The 17,809-nt window shown below is 32.6% G+C and overlaps 3 protein-coding genes across 3 annotated transcripts; 1 reads left to right on the forward strand and 2 right to left on the reverse strand.

The window, feature by feature from the left end:
- The first annotated feature begins 2,212 nt into the window (after positions 1-2,212).
- On the forward strand, positions 2,213-8,477 carry LOC134694237 (lectin ADEL-like). The gene is made up of 4 exons (XM_063555237.1): positions 2,213-2,224; positions 4,800-4,890; positions 7,677-7,706; positions 8,128-8,477. The coding sequence occupies exons 1-4, from the start codon at positions 2,213-2,215 to the stop codon at positions 8,343-8,345; spliced, it is 351 nt and encodes a 116-aa protein (XP_063411307.1). The 3' UTR covers positions 8,346-8,477.
- A 1,730-nt stretch (positions 8,478-10,207) lies between these two features.
- LOC134694238 (uncharacterized) lies at positions 10,208-11,305 on the reverse strand. The gene has a single exon (XM_063555238.1). It carries the CDS (start codon positions 11,303-11,305, stop codon positions 10,208-10,210), a length of 1,098 nt encoding a protein of 365 aa, XP_063411308.1.
- Positions 11,306-16,492: 5,187 nt separating this feature from the next.
- LOC134694239 (tripartite motif-containing protein 2-like) lies at positions 16,493-17,605 on the reverse strand. Its single transcript, XM_063555240.1, has one exon. It carries the CDS (start codon positions 17,603-17,605, stop codon positions 16,493-16,495), a length of 1,113 nt encoding a protein of 370 aa, XP_063411310.1.
- Positions 17,606-17,809: the final 204 nt, after the last annotated feature.

Genomic DNA, 17,809 nt, shown 5'->3' on the forward strand with positions numbered 1-17,809 from the left:
TATACTGTGTGACGTTATATTATATGCATTAGCTATCACAACGATTAAACGTATAGAAAACACAACGCATGATTTACTTAGATTATTCAACATGAGGTAGGGGCAATCGTACTTACCCATTGGAGCTTGTTTGAAAACCCAATTCCGACTATAAGCTGGGAACAGTATAATTAGTTAATATATATGTTCCTGCTATAAGTAAATTATATTTTTCCAGACTTTTAATTAATGATCAATCAGTTTGACGTCATTAGAAGTTTGAGAAAATCAAGACCTTGCTAGGATGTAAAACCCTGTTTGTAAACAACTAGATATAGCAATTACATGTGGACTTGGGTATTAAGTTATTAGAAACAGAATTTGTACTGATTGATTAATTTGCATATGCAAAGAGCTCCCTACAATGTAAAATCAAGATTTGTATACATAGTCTAACATACAAAATTTTAATCCTTCTAAACTCTAAACGGTCCTTTCTTTTCGTTATATATAGGTTATCCTTACTTTTTGTTAACTTAAAAGGTCATCCTGCCTGTTTTATTTTAAACTCCTGTTTTGTCTATTTTTTTCAAATTTGTTCCTAGAACCCCTATTAAAAATCAAATGATAACTCCCTAAAATGGTCCAGATACCGACCATGCGAGGCCTGTATAGCTAGTCAAGGTCGTTAAACACTTCCATCATCATACATGGAAATAATATTTTGTTGTTAATGCTTGCAATGCTGAAAGGACAAAATGTACTAAAACGTAACTTATCGTCTTTTCGCGCTATCGCTAGGCCTATTCTGATAATATACTCGGATGTCCACTTAAAAGATAAGTCACTGGGTGGGAAAACGACATGCTTACATTATTAACATAAGCTAAGAAAACGATATTTAGACATAATCGACCATTTAAACCAAACAAAAAAATTAAGTTTGAACAATAATGATTTTTATTTGTCCAGTATTTGAAATGTAGCTTTTATTAGTTTTAATTATTCAAAGAACAAATATTTCCTAAGGAGCAATTACACTTGTAAAATCTTTACAATATTGACCTGAGTCCTTGGACATTACAACGCATACATTGTCTTGGAGTTTTGTATTCTAATTAATGCACTGATCATGAGTGGTGCTGTGTTTCAATAGCTCTCCAGGAATTGGATAAAACGAATGAAAAAGTAAGTCGTTCATAATTGATGAAAAAAGAGTCTTTTAATTTTTGGTACTAACTTAGTTTTTTTTAACAGTGAGGTATTTTTCCAATTGGCAAAGGGACGAGAAAATGAAAATTATAACTTTACCAATGCGAAAATAAGCAATTTTCCATACCATTACACATATTGAGTATGAAAATTAATAATGCATATTATATTTATAACAATAGAGATAGAACTTCGATGTAATGCAAATAGATTTGGAAAGAGATTTTAACTTTGTGTCCCATATCATGGAACGTTACGCACAATGAGTTTAGTTTTAAAGAGATGTGGTATAATTGCCAATTTAGGAGACAGCAGCAAACCGGAGTCCAAACTTACATGCATGGATATCAACTGCTCTATATCACCGTATGTTTATTTACTTTAACTTTTTTAATTATTGATACATCTTGTTTTCCGAATGAAACATTTTCCTGTGTTCTTTGCAATGGTGATTCAGTTTTTTAATCAATTTTTGTTTCCGAATGAAACATTTTGCTGTTTTCTTTGCATTGGCAGAGACATATATATATATGTCTATGTCTCTGGCATTGGTTATTCGTTTTTTTATTATTGATAAATTTTGTTACCGAATGAAACATTTTGCGATGTTCTTTGCAATGGCGTTTCCGGTTTTTTTTTTTTATCATCTACACATTTTGTTTTCAGAATGAAATATTTTGCTGTGTTTTTTGCATTGGTGATGGACGTAATAACAATAAATATACCTGTCAAGCAGACGAACAATCACGCTCTGATGGGTCACGTGGCCTTCCAGCAGAAGTTTGACCACAAACTGCATTGTATACAATTTTGTAAGCAAATGTTGGCATGCAAATCAATCAATTATTTCCCAAATGAGAAAATTTGTCATATAAATAATAAAAAGGCAGACGGAATTCATACAATTTTGACTTCTTTAAATGGATTTATTTACATTGACGCAAACGACATACACCAGGTTAGTTATGTTAAAAATCACGCATAAAAATATTAAACCCCATCGGAGGTTCATCAACTGATCATGACGAAGATGGTGAGATACTATGAAGGACAACAATATTATTATAATCGCTTTGGAAAATTTCCATTGTGCTTTTGTTTATTTTGTGTCACGGATTTAGACACACTTTCCCTTTATTGTATGATGTATTATTGTATCCCCTGTCTCCAAATTTACCTCACCAAAACACATCTTAGACATATAAACATGTGCTAATCCCGAGGCAGGTACCCAGTCATTGTTTTTTTTTTTTTTTTTGTTCATGCATTTCAGAATATGTCCTTAATGTCAGGTCTTTGGAATGATATATATGTTGAAATATTGTCACCACTTTTAAACTCCGGAATATTTAGAGCTTGACATAATGATACATATGTCTATCATTGTTGAAGGTTTTCTTGCCTTTGCAATGCCTTGTGTTTTTTCTTGAGTCGTTCTAGGTGTCGTCTTATAGGCGACATCCCCGCCCACAGTTGCTCTTTATGCTAGCTCTCCATTGCAAATGGAGAACTGATGTTCCTCTTAAGAGAGACATCAAAACAAGGAATCTCTAATGACAGGGTCGGGTATTTACAAACATAAACATGGTGTTTGTGTTTTAATTTTTCTCTACCATCTACCAATTTTATTCCTTTATCTATTTCACCTTGAAACTCTTGAATAATTACGAACATTATAATCACACATAATCTCGCATTAACAATTTTGAAATTGACTTTCCGCGAGTTAGATATTATAGTGCTTGTTCTTATCCTGTCTGTTTTACACAGTCTTCAGCCATTACGAAGCAGCACAGATATTGTTTTCTTAACCAATGATAGAAACGAGATCTGAAAAGTGCAGCCTTTGTTTCATTGTGACCATTTAGTTACATAATAGCATGATGATGGAATTTTATTAGTATACTGTATATGGCATGGCCACTATAAAAGAAAATTTTTCAAAATATTTCTATATTACACGGAAATAAGAAATACTAGCTGCTGAGTCAATGTGTAATAAAATTATGTAATCATAATTTTTAATTATTTGTCTAGTATCTGACATCAATCAAGTGTCATGGTTTTCAATAGTGAGAATCAATTAAAATTTTAACGGTAGGCTTAGGGAAAGAGTAATCCACGCGGTACATAAAATCCAGTGCTACGAGAGCGTCCGTTTGACTGTATACGCTTTTTAATACATGTGTCTGTAGCCACGTCCGTTTGGAATGTGAAAGTTAAATATTGAAGAAGAGATACTAGTAATGCTACACTCTGTACATTTTTCTTTTTTTTTATTATAACTCTTTTAGAGGAATAAAGATTGCATTTGCAAATTTCTGCCCAAATCCAAGATGCACTCTTTCCAAAAATATTTGCATTATTGCTAAGTTAATCTCCACCCAGTTGAAATGCTCGACATATATTAGCAATCAGACGTTAAAAAATAGCAATCAATCAATCAACCCGAAGTGCATGAAACATTTCCCCTGAGCGTTAAACAAATAAAACATCGATTGAAGTTCAAAATGTACACAAAAATTTCATACAGAAAATTTAGAAAACTATTTTTTTCAGCATCGAAAATATCTTGAATAAAATTTCAAAATGCATACACTTCCTGATAGACCCCAATGTTCTTGATCTCCTGACATAGAAATCTCATATCAGTTGTTGTACATCGAAGTAGATTTCATACAGCCAAAATATGAACACGAATAATATAAAAAAAATCAAGCTTCTTACTTAAGGCATGTACCACTGACTATTCTCATACAGAAAAGAAAAACAATTAATCAGTCTAGTCGTGGTTATGTGGAAAAGAATAGTGGACTAAGTGAAAATTAGATAAGCATGGAACGTTCGCATTCGGCAATCCTCGGTGAGAATCCACTTCTCTCCTGTGAGGGTACGGAATCGGCCGAGTTGAGACGAATGGGAACGTTCGATCATACTTGATATTTCGACATTTGAAATCTCAATATTTCGACTTTGCTTGAAAACCGAACTTAACCTATAGTTGTTAATGTCTGTGTCATTTTGGTCTTTTGTGGATAGTTGTATCATTGGCAATCATACCACATCTTCTTTTCTATATTAAACATTTTGAGATCTTGAAATTTTTACTTTAGTCCTGTCAAGGATTTGTATAGTAAGTCTAACTATACAAATCCTTGGTCCTGTGTAAAAAAAAGTAGAAATGAATTTATTTATACGCTATTTTGAATTTCCTTTCCCAATTTTATAAAAAGATGTGGTACCAGTGCCAATGAGATAACTCTCCATCCAAGTCACGATTTGTAAAAGTAAACCATTATAGATCAAAGTAAGGATGTTCAGCACCGAGTATTTGATCAAACCGAACAACAAGCTATAAAGGACCCCCCAAAAATATCAGTGTAAAACCATTCAAACGGGAAAACCAACAGTTTAATCTATATAAAAAAAAAAACGTGTAACACTATAGTTTATTTATGAGGAGGTAAAATAAGAATAATCATATGAGTAGCTTCCATGAAATCACCGAAATCTATTTTTACTTTATTATCAACAAGAAAAATTCGAACATAGTTCAGTTTTCACTATCAATCAATATGATAATCATATTCAATTTCTTTTTGTTACAGGATTATGGAGATGGATGTCAAAATTCCGGTTGCCAAAGCAACGAGCTTTGTGTTGGCAGGGAAAATGCAAGTCATACCTGCTATCCTTTAGGTAACTTACTGAAATAAATACAAATGTTTTTATACAAATTAACAAAACACAATTTAGTTATAATGTTCATATAACTCTTCGATTTTCAGTTCCCTTTACTTTTCAATTTGGAAAGATACATAAATACGAGCATGTGGGTAATTAACAAGAAAATAGAAATGGTTAATCAATTATATCACACTATCACATTGATTTCATTGATGGTTATATTTATTTGAAAACTATAACGAACCCTTCAACAAAAAGCACCTTACTGCAAGTTATAAATTATCTAAAGTGTTAAAATAAGAAGGTTTAGTATAATTGACAACGTGACAACTCTCAACCAAAAACCACATGGAAAAAGAAACTAATATCTATAGGTTACCGTATGGCCTTCATCTATAGTAAGTAAAACACATACCGCATAATATTCAAATATGAAAGGACCCGAAATGAAAAATTAAAAAAAAATCAAACAAGAAAACTAGCAGCTTAATATATGCTCTTCAACTTTGTACTTGTTTAGCTTTATAAATATTTAGAGCGTCACTGATGAGTCTTATGTAGACAAAACGCGCGTCTGGCGTACTAAATTATAATCCTGGTACCTTTGAAAACTATTTTGTATAAATTAATGAACGTATATCACATATAGCAAGTAACAAAAACACTGAATTACAGGCTCCTGACTTAAAACAGGCACGTACAGAATTTGGCGAGAATAAAGTAGTTTGAAGGCGCGTCAATACTCTCCTAACTTGAGACGGTGATAAAACGGCATACATAAGAGCAAACTATAAAAATCAGTTGAAAAGAGCTTAACTTATCAGATCGATAAAAAGCAAACTATCAGCTAACAAAAACACACTGTATGGTGGACGTGGGAGGGTACTTATACATCTCCACAGCACAATGACAGTATGTACATATCCGAAAGTACTCGCAGTTACTGAAGTGCATCGACAACGCTAAATATGTGCTTTCAGGAACATAGTTGTAGTAGTAATATCAGCAAGTTATATCTGATAAAGAAATCTGAAAAATAACTGTCACATATTCCCCAACGATCGCACTATATATACAAAGGAGGGGGAAGCAACAACATTTATAAAACCATGTAGCACATCAGCATGTTTGATAACTTGTATGTATCTTGTCATACTTTGAATGACAAAATTATTTCTTTTTCTGTTTAGTCTGTTTTTTATGATATACATTTGACGTGACTCTGTACTTATGTATCCCGTCATACTTTGAACGACAAAATTAATTTATGTCTACCTGTGTGAATTCCAAACGCGCAATTTTACACCAGTACTGAAAACCTTCCATCCTTTACGGGTAGATTTTACATAGATAAATAAAATCGTATAAGATAAGCAAAATGAGGATGTTCAATTTGATGTATGTCTTTTTGTGCTTCTTCGTTACATTTGATGTTTTTATAGTGATTAAGATGATAAAACTCTTGACTGCTGTACCCCTATTTTTGACATTTTTACTTATTGAGTATGTTTGTTTTGTTCACGCATCGTTGACGAAGTAATGGAATTTGATGCGACTGTAATACAAATGAGAGGTTTAGCTAGCTGTAAAACCAGGTTCAATCCACCATTTTCTACATAAGAAAAAGCCTGTACCAAGTCAGGAATATGACAGTTGTTATCCATTCGTTTGATGTGTTTGGACTTTTGATTTTGCCATTTGACTTTGGACTTTCCTTTATGAATTTTCCTCGGATTTCAGTATTTTTGTGTTTTTACTTTTTTCATTTGAACTTGGTAGGAAATACAAATAACTTAAACAAGTAATTTTGGTTTACAACACAACAATTCTAATGAAAAAAATGAAAGCCTTAAGTGACAAAATAAAGTGGCACAGTCAAATATATAATAATAACCTTCATTTGCAAAACAAACAAAAAACAAGTTTGGTTATGGCAAATACATAGACAAAACAAACATAATGAAAACTATATAATATATTTATGTACATGAAAGGTAAAGACAAAATAAATGAAAATAGCACTTAATGGATTTTAAAAAATCGCTTCATTACTTCCTTCTTTCATACGGAATTTCCGACTTCCCTTTTGGATATTGACACTTATATTACACTCTCAATAGATAAATTAATACCGCCTTAAACACATTATAATGAAACTTCAAAGTATGACTGACAATCGACATGACATATATTTTATGTAGACTTTGGGACGAAGAACATAACGAGCCGTTTAGTGATTGCTCTTTGTCAATGTTCACGTTGTCAACCCCCTTTTGTAGTATAGTTTAATGTACTGTTTGGAAGCAAAACGTGAAGTTATACGAGAAATTTTGTTATTTCATATTGAAGGCACACTGTGACTCTGAATTGTACGAGCTTGATTGTCTGTGATTACTACGATAATATGAGCTTGATTGTCTGTTGAGTTCAACGATTGCAAGAGCTTGATTGTCTGTAAGTACTACAGTTACACGAGCTTAATTGACTGTGACTACTACAATTGTATGAGTTTGATTGTCTGAGAGTATTACGATTGCATGAGCTTGATAGTTTAGGAGTACTACGATTGGAAGATCTTGATTGCCTAGGAGTACTAAAATTGCACGAGCTTGATTGTCTGGGAGTGCACGAGTTTTTATAACTTTTCATTTTAACGCACACACAGAAACATATGAAGTTAACACAAGGATATAAGTGTACACACTGGATTTTAGTTCAATCATATTGCTTTAAAGCCCATCATTGATCATTTTGTGGAACTGAACAAATAACTGAAAATGAGAACTTTTTTGTTGTAGATTCCTTTGGTTTTAGTTCAAAACCTAATGGTAAGTTTTTAACTTATATAATTCAATTGTGTAAGATTATGATTTGTTAGTTAAAGACCAGGAATTTGTTTCACGAACAGACAAGAGAAGGAAAATATTTCTATATATATCTACAGTTTTCATTTTTATTACCGAATATCAAACAAGAAATATATACTTAGCGTTTTACATATTGTCTTTTATAGGCCATTCATTTGAGAAAAAGAATAATAGATATTGGCGCCAAATTTTGACAACAGATTTTTAAATGCACGTGTATTCCACTTCTTTGACCTGTATTTTTAAACTCTTGACCCTTTACTGGACAGCACGCATTGGCATTTGTAGGATTTCCTACCCTTCTAAATGTTAACATATTACGTTGCGACAAAATTGTTATGACTTTTTTTTTTGTATATTTAAGAATTTTGCTATTTTACAGGATGTACTTCAATAAGTTGTGAAAGTTGGGGTTGGAAGTATCAGGAGTGTCCGGTTGATAACTTGGGAGCTGGTCGCGTAGTTTCAATGACAATAATCAGTCAAAGGTATTATTGCAACTTCGGATTGGACAAGGTTTACTATGGATGGAAAAGGAATATGATATATGTAAATAACGGATGTAGAGCTACGTTTGACGTCTGCTACACTGTTTATTAACATGACGTCTGCTACACTGTTTATTAACATGTCGTCTACTAAACTGTTTATAAGCATGTCGTCTGCCTTATATGACTAACATACCAAATAATTCGAGCAGCGGGAAATATGCAACGAGTGACCGAACATTGATTCGTGTCATAATATTTTTTTTTTTTCAATAGTTATTGATTTTATAACATTAAATATAAATATATAAGGAAGGACATGCAATGAATTATTTTTGCCATCCGGTCGGTCTTGAATTTCATGATAACGTCTGCTACGTGATCAGAAGAGTTAAAATTTAGACAAAGGGTTATTTCACATGTGAAATGTCGCTCGAACTCAAACAATTTTGAAAGCCAGGTAAATACCTCCTGAATACCTAGTTGAATACGGTTGTAGCTTATGACCATAATGAGTATAATAAGGAATATGGGAGCTACTATTTGATTTTTAGAAGGAAATTTTTAAGAAAAAACAAACCGACAGGACTGAATAGAGTGAAAAATAAAAAGGCAGGACAGAGATTATAACTACAAAGAAAAAAAAAAAAAAAATCTTGAAAGTGATAGCATTTTCCAAATTTGTGCGTTCGAACTATAATTTCGTTGTGGTTGTTAACAAACAAGTACAATGTTCTCGAGGGTGAAGTATCTAAAACGAACTTTATCTTGCCCGAACATTTTTGGAATATTTTTTTATCTATTCTTTAATTTGTTTACTCTTTATTATACACACTTTGCCCTTTATTCAATTTTATGTAAACCTAAGCCGGAACCTCCGATATTACCTAGGTGAAGAAAATAGAATCGACAGCATAGTAAATTGAAGTGAAAACCAAGGAGAAAATTTTGAAAAGAACCAATCACATTCAAGTATTTGTAGATATGCTAATCATATAAGATTCACATAGGTCTTTGATTAGAAATAAGGCAAATGATAGATCCTCCGCAGAAAAAAAGTATTTTCCAAAACTAAAAGACTAAGAGGTATATCACAACTTGCTGTGCCAAGTAAGGTACTCACACAAATGATCACCGAAAGAGTCCAGAAAGGAATGGATGAAGAGCTAAGACAAGAACAAGCAGGGCAAAGACAAACACTCAGAAGGAGTAAAACACTACAGAACAACTCTGCAATTTTTAAAAGAAAAATCATAGAACAATGTTCAGAATGGAATGCTTCTTAATACATCAAACTTTGTAAACTTTGAAAAGGCGTTTGATTCCACCCACATGTAAAATCTTATGATCAATCATAAAAATTTACCACATTACAGACAAACTCATTAAATTTATAAAATTCTTTTACGATTCATTTGAGTGCACAGTCATTGATGAAGGAATACAATCGGAATGATCAAATGTAAACACATGAGTAAAAAAAGGATGCATGAAGTCAGGCTTCTTAATCTGCCATTGACCATGTCATGAAGCAAACGACTAAAAATCATAAATCAGATGGCAATTTACCCCCAAATTAGAAGACATTGTTTTTTGCCGGCGACCTAGCACTTCTATCATCAAAATTCTCATTTGTACTGGTAAACATGCACAAGTAAACTTCAAGAAATTGCCAGCAAAATTTCTATATTCAAAATCATCTATATTCGTTCTGTCTATCTATACAATAACATTGTGTTTACATAGAATTACAAATAGTACAAAACTTATTGGATTATGTCAGATACGTAATCAAAGATCGTTTAAGATAATGAATATAATCGTTAAGCAATTGCTGTCCATAAAATGGATATTTTTTCACAAGCTTTGTTTTTGTAAGGAATATTCGAAACTACAATGCCTTGGCATTTGTAAAGATATCAGTATAGCCGGATTATGATAAATTAATCACCTCATAGTCTATACTTGTCCTATTTAAATGAACTTTTTCGCCACTTTTGTCATATATATCATTGCGTTACTGTTGTCCAACTTCCCACTTCCAATTAGCAAATGTCCTTCATGGTCAAAACACAGCGATAAAGGTGCTTTAATATGTAATATGCTATCTAATAGATGTAGTCCGAGGAGTTCTCCTTTGGAATTCAAAACGTGTAATGCATTGTTACTTTGATCCGAGAGTATGATATTATCACTTGGTGTAATGGCGATACCATGAGGAAAGAATGGTTGTAAATCTTGATGACCTGCGTACGCAAACTTTAGATAACCATTCGTGTCAACAGCAACTACTCTCCCGCTCAAATCGGTATCCATCCAATCAGCTACGTACAATACATTTTTAGAATCTGTTTCGATACGAGCGGGATAACTGAAAAGTTTTCTTTCTTTTGTGTCGGTTTCTAATGTAACATTTTTTTTATAGTCGCTGCCGAAAATGATGACTTGTCTGACTGAATCTTTTTGTACAGGAAAGATTGGTCCTTGTTCTTTTATTCCAACTATCAATGCGTTGTCCTTGTTAACGTGTAAAGACAATGGCCTCATTGGTGAGGTATCGAAGACAATATTTATCTCCCCTGACTGAGACAACATACACACACTGTTATTGTCAACCATCTCGTTAAACAGTAATTCGTCATCTCTATTTATTGCAATGTCGAATATCCGTTTCTTTAAAGATTTCGATAATTTAATGGACGATTCCTTTAGCTCCCCCTTCACTAGAATGCTTTTCTCCGCTATCTTTTGGTGCATAAAGTAAACAAAGCCGTCTTTAGAGCAATCTAAGGAATTGATGATCGGTATTGTAGTTGTGTATGAATTTAAAACTGAAGAAATGACCTCCGATGCAACCTCCCTTTGAGCAGGATTGTGCTTCCCACTATCAGGATTGTCTTTCACAATATCAACAACGTTGGAAATTCCATGATGCTGTAAAGATTTCAAGTTGTCATGGACTAATTCTTTACAAGGTAAACACATGAACTTTTCGCACTCATCACATTTCCATTGAATTGCTTGTCCATCACAAAATTGACAAAGAATTTGAATTTTCAGAGCTTTTTCCATGTTAACAAAAAGTTGCCGCCATTTTAGATATGCAATTTATCAAAATGGATGATCATATGTTTTACTTCCTATATTAATAAGTTAATTCACAATTAGTCAGATCGAAACAATATGATAGAATTCTAGAGAAGGAAATTGTCAAAAGTGTGTATATCCGGTAAACAATTTACTAAAACTGTTTAATTACATTTAATGTGAATATTGATTTTTTTATAATTAAAAATCAAGTTATACATTGTTTGCTAGAGCTTGTATGTGACGGCAGAAAAGTTAATGTATATTTTTCTGATCCTTTTTTTGTCATGGGTATATTTTTGATAAATAAATAAGAGATAGACGACACAGAGTATAAATAAAATCAATCTTTGAGGGAAAACAAACAATACTTTGGTCATAAGAAAAAACATTGATCAACATATATTTAGATTCTTACATTGATACCAGTGGATTATCGGATTTATCCAATCGAGATAGTTAAATTATCAATTTTAAAGTCCGAGCCGCCTCGGCGAGGACTTTAAAATTTATAATTTAACTATCGAGATTGGATAAATCCGATAATCTACGAGTAACTATGTAAGAATCTGTTTCTCTACTGATTAAAAAGACATTTTCTTTTTTTGTTAAGCGATAATCCCCTTCGAATGCCTTTCACATTGCACGAAGTTGTCAATTTCATTAACACCTGTTATCGTATTTTGATTCATTGAGTTAGCTAAAAAGGTCATGACCCTCTAAATCATCCAATGATCTTTTGAGATCACCAGCAACCACACGTTGATTAAATTTTTTTATACAATGGGTTCGGAAAGGGATAAATTTCCATAGAGTTGGAGAAGTTCATATACACTTTACATATAATTCTGCAACACGATATATGCCAAAAACAGAAGTTGAACTCATGCGCTACAAAAGGAAAATAATTTTCTGCTCACCAAGCGTTTCCCGTCATGTTTCTCAATTAATACATTATTGGCAATAATCTACAGATAGACAATTTAATCAATGTTCTATATTTTCTATTAACTAATTCTGCACCTCGTAGTTATAACAAAAATAAATAGGAACAGTGTGCAACAAAATAACACACTGTAAATATCAGTAGCAATTTCTTAACTCTTAAAGATCGATACGAAGCACACAACAACTACCATAACAAAATAAAAATAATGTATTCGATAGATGATGTCCTTCAAACATATTAATCCAAGTATATAGAAATGCATTTGTTGTTCACACATAATTGTGATGTTTTTTTATTTCCGTTATTTTATTGTGGGCCACACAATATTAATTATGTCGATAGACACAATAGGGTATATCTCTTTCATTGATAGACATGAATTTAACAATTGTGGTTTTATCCGGTTAACAATATTTCCCATCGATGATTTTTTTTCAAGTAGAATGTGAATGTTTGAAGGTCAATTAAGGTCAATCAAAGTATAATCACGGAACATTTGCAAATCAGAATATTTGATTAACGTTAGTATATGTAATTATAAAAGTCTCCAGCCTTTTTAATAAGTATTTATTTACTGGTATGTTATTACAAAACTCAAATATTGACAACAAACTTGAGGAATGTGTCATAGAGATACATGTAACAACCCGACCAAAGAGCAGAAATCAACAGAGGGTCACTAACAGGCCTTCAATACAGCGAGAAAGCTCATTATTCGATGAGAAATATTCAACGAAACAAAAAAAAGCAACTACAAAAAATTAAGAAAGGCAAACCTGTTAATCAAACATTACATAGAAAACAAAAGACTGAACAACACGAACTCCACTAATGTCATCCGTCATGCTGCTCATGCTGCTGCATCCCATCTGGCGCAAGATTTTCTCGATTAGTTGAAGACCAATTGATGGCCTTTGGCTGTTTTCTGTTCTTTTGTCCGGTTGTTGTCCCTCCGACACATTCCCGATTTCCATCCTCAATTTTATAACTGTGGATTCATTTATTTTCCTTGGTACCAATTATGGTGGTTTGAGGAAAACTTGCAATTTCGTGATTTTCATTTTTCCTTCAGATAATTTGTTGAAAATTTTAATTGTGTTATTTGTTAACCAACTCTTGATGGCGTCCGTAAAAGTTTGAAGGATGCCTTTAAAATAATTCACTTGGAACTCTTGGTTTTCTTGTAAACCGAAAAAGTCAATATTGTTATGAATCGCAGAAGAAATTACTTAACTCCATGGTAAATTCAAACAGGAGAATCCCACATCAACCGACAGAATCAAACGTTATCAACCAACAGAACGAGGCAAACAACTGTAATATTCCTGACTCGGTACTATGGCGTTTTCCGAAGAAAATGGGACGTTTAAATCCTAGTTGTATATATAGGTATTTTCCTTCTCATGTATAAGACAGACAATAACAATCAAAACCAAGGAGTGAACAAAAACTCATTAAACCAAAGAACATTTACATCAACAGTTATAAATAATAAATAATAAACAAAACGAACTCCACTAAAAACCGGGAGTGAAAATAGGTGCTTCGGAAGGGTAAGCATTTTCTGCACTGTATACGTCATCCGTCGTGTTATTTCTTTGTTCAGTTCGGTAATGATGGAAGGTTATTATGACTGAGGAAGAATATCAGATATGATTTCTGACACACTTTTGTCATAATGGCCAATCAGCTCATGATGGCGACCGTAAAATTTCTTGAGTGATGACCTTAATTTTATTGATTCATAGCCCTGTCTGAGCAACTTTTGAAAAAAGCAGTATTCCTCGTTCAACAAAATCAACGTACTTTGAGCTAGCTCTAGAGTAACAGCTGTTAAAAGTTCCGTTATATTGACAAGATTGAGTGACTGACACAAACCAACAGGCATAATAGGTCAATGAGGTAATAATTTGGTTCCATCAGCTAAAACTGTAGAAACCTAAATCACAGACATTTAACACAATTGATTTAAAACTTAACAAACATGCTACTAAATTTAATAAACAAGAGATTTTTTAGATGTTGAAATTGACATGACGTCGATGATTTTTTTGTAGTTGAACATACACACCTTTTATAGTAAACACTTTCTCAAATTGATAGATATAGGAAGATGTGGTGTGAGTGGCAATGAGACAACTCTTCATCCAAATAACAATTTAAAAAAAGTTAACCAATATAGGTCAATGTACGGCCTTCAACACGGAGCCTTGGCCCAATCCGAACAACAAGCTATAAAGGGCCCCATAATTAATAGTGTAGAACCATTCAAACGGGAAAACTGACGGTCTAATCTATATAAAAAAACGAGCTGTTAGTAACTGCGAGTACTCTGAAATAGTATTTTCTTGTTAATTCGACCTGTTATATTACTGTTTATAATGTGTTTTATTTTATTTTATACTTATATGGATCTTGTCTATATACCAGCTTTGATTATTTGGAATATCTTCTAATTTTCACTTCTGCTTACTACATTTTTATAAACTTCAAAATTTACCTGTATTATGAAAACCGTTTCTTTTTTCTAAAGTGATTATTTTCGAAGGGTTAAATATTTCGCAGTGGTGTCTTGCCATGGCTTTGTTTGGACTTGTTTCTTTGCTTTTTGGCCTTGAATTTTTATCTCTTATATTTTATTAACTGTGCATTTGCATTCAGATATCGCATATCAAATTTATTCGTTCATAGTGTATTAATATACGTTTTATTTGATTGAGTTAAGCCTGCCAATTGATATTTTATCGTGTGTTTTTCTATGTTGTGATGTTATGCTATTGTTTCAGAAAAAGGGAGAAGGTTTGGATCCATTAAAACGTTTAATCCCGCTGCAAATGTTTGCACCTGTCCTAAGTCAGGCATCTGATGTACAATAGTTGTCGTTTGTTTATGTAATTTATACGTTTTTCTCGTTTCTCGTTTTTTTTTATTGATTTTCCCGTTTGAATAGTTTTACACTAGTAATTTTGGGGCCCTTTGTAGCTTGTTGTTCGGTATGGGCCGAGGCTCCGTGTTGAAGGCCGTACATTGACCTATAATGGTTAACTTTTTTAAAATTATTATTTGGATGGAGAGTTGTCTCATTGGCACTCACACCACATCTTCCTATATCTATTTTAGGTAAAATATACAGCTCGTCTAAATATCAACCTATCAATGTTAGATCTGTAAAATATATATATAGGGTAAACAAAATGGAAAAGAACACGATAAAAACGTGTCCCAATCGCACCTAAGTAAAAGTCAGAAAACAAGCTCAGGAATATCTATTCAACTTTATTCCTGCTGAAATGATGCTAAATAAAGGCAACAGAAGTATACCACTGTTCGAAACTCATAAATCGATAGAGAAAAAAACCCAAACAAATCCGGGTTACAAACTAAAACTGAGGGAAATGCATTAAATATAAGAGGAGAAAAACGACACAACAGAAATACAACATAAAAATGTAACACAAACAGAAACGAACTATAATATAACAATGGCAATTTTCCTGACTTGGTAACGGACATTTTAAGAAAAAGCAAACACATTTTGAATCTGCAGTCATACTTTGGTTGCTATACTGTTGTTAGTTCTTTGTTTAAATTTACCAAACATGAGCTAGAAAGTCAAATGGAGTGGTAAATATGAAAATGAAACTGTTTAAACAAACACCTCATTTGCCTTCACCAAGTGTGGCTTACTAAACCATGTTTTTTAATGGTATTGCGTTATTAAAAAGCAATAGCAAATTTTGCAAAAATTTCATAGACCAATGTTACTGTTAGAATGTTTGTGTGTGTGTGTTTGTTAAGGATACATGACACTATTTTTAAATACAATTATGTAATGTAATAAATATCAAATGTGTTTTTATGGCAATGAAAAAGAAGTTTAACCCAATGACATTTAGAACCTGAGGCAAATGACACATTATATATACTCGTGTTCTACAATTAGATATCAAAATCTAAATGTCGAGTACAATAGCACAGCAGTCTTCAGTTAAACAGCATTGTAATATGACTTTAAATTCATATTTTGACGATAATCAATCAATTACAGATATTTCTAATGATAATTTGCTTTCATTGTTTTACAATCAAATTAAAGTAAAAAAATGAAAGATAGATTTTTTTGTAATTAATTACACAACAAGCATTTAATGGCGAGATACTTCTTGTTGAAATATAAATTGTTTTATGACTATCAGTCTATTACATTCACATTAAATACTATATCATCTTGTTGACATAAAATGCTCTATTATCTTTGTCACATAAATGTTTGCATGACTGTCTTTTTTGTCTTGTATCGCAGCATTTCCTATTAATAAATATCCTTCATTGTCTATACACAACGAGAGCGGTCGTTTAATTTCATACTCTTTATCAATAAAATGCAGACCAAGAAGTTCTCCTTTGGTATTTAAAACATGCAATGCGTTGCTATTTTTGTCTGAAAGTATAATGTTATCACTTGGTGTAATAGCAATTCCGTAAGGACAAAATGTTTTGCAGGTTTGATTACCATAGTATGTAAACTTCTGACGACCGTTTGCCTCTACTGCCACTACCCTACCGCTGCTGAGATCTACATTAAACCAATCAGAAACATACAATACATTTTTTGAATCTGTTTTGACACGTGCGGGATAGCTGAACATTTTTTTTCCTTTTGTGTCGGTTTCTAATGATACTTTCCTTTTATAGTCTTTACCAAATATCATAACTTGTCTAATAGAAAAGTCAGTTGTTGGAAATGGTGGTCCATGTTCTCTTAGTCCAACTATAAGTTCATTGTCTTTATTCACATGCAGAGACAGGGGTATCATTGGTGATGTATCCACAACGGTTTTAATCTCGCCTGCATGAGTTAAAATACAAACTTCTTTATAACCTATTTCATTGAAAAAAGTTTCACCGTCTTTATTTACAGCTATGTCAAATATTTTTTTTTCTAATGTTTCCAATGTCCTGATGGATGATTTTAGCATCCTCCCCTTAACCAATCGAGACCTCTCTTGTAGTTTATTACAGGTGAAGTATACATCCTCATCACCAGAGCACGATAGAGAATTAATAACAGGTACTGCCGTTGTGTATGTATTAAAAACTGAAGAAATTACCTCCGATGCAACATCCCTTTGAGAAAAATTCTCCTTCGAAATATCGGAAATAGAGACGATTTCATGATCCTGAGCAGATTTTAGTCGTTGGTGGATTTTCTCCTTACACGACGTACACATGAATACATCACATTCTTCACATTTCCATTGTACTGCTTGTTCATTACAAAAATGACAAGACAGAGGCACTTGTGCTTTTCTTAAACTGGCCGACTTCGACGCCATTTGTTTAGTTTAAGGGTGTATATTACTTCCTCGTTCATTTAATGTGACGCATACTGAAAGTTATCTATAATTTGATTGTTATCTGTTTGAATTTAAAAGTAAACACATTCTTTGTATAGATCTGGTTAAGTTATAATTTTCTATTTTTTGCTCACATTTAACTATAAAATAAACGCAACTAATTAAAAGTTTTTAGATACTTAA

Source organism: Mytilus trossulus, chromosome 13, assembly GCF_036588685.1.
Source record: "Mytilus trossulus isolate FHL-02 chromosome 13, PNRI_Mtr1.1.1.hap1, whole genome shotgun sequence".
Lineage (NCBI taxonomy): Eukaryota > Metazoa > Mollusca > Bivalvia > Mytilida > Mytilidae > Mytilus > Mytilus trossulus.

Excerpts from the sequence above, each read along its gene's own strand:
- LOC134694239 (XM_063555240.1), bottom strand. The coding sequence starts at position 17,605 with ATGGCGTCGAAGTCGGCCAGTTTAAGAAAAGCACAAGTGCCTCTGTCT.
- LOC134694238 (XM_063555238.1), bottom strand. The coding sequence starts at position 11,305 with ATGGAAAAAGCTCTGAAAATTCAAATTCTTTGTCAATTTTGTGATGGA.
- LOC134694237 (XM_063555237.1), top strand. Across the intron at positions 4,891-7,676 it reads TCATACCTGCTATCCTTTAG|ATTCCTTTGGTTTTAGTTCA; the intron begins GTAACTTACTGA and ends TTTTTGTTGTAG. Across the intron at positions 7,707-8,127 it reads TTTTAGTTCAAAACCTAATG|GATGTACTTCAATAAGTTGT; the intron begins GTAAGTTTTTAA and ends GCTATTTTACAG.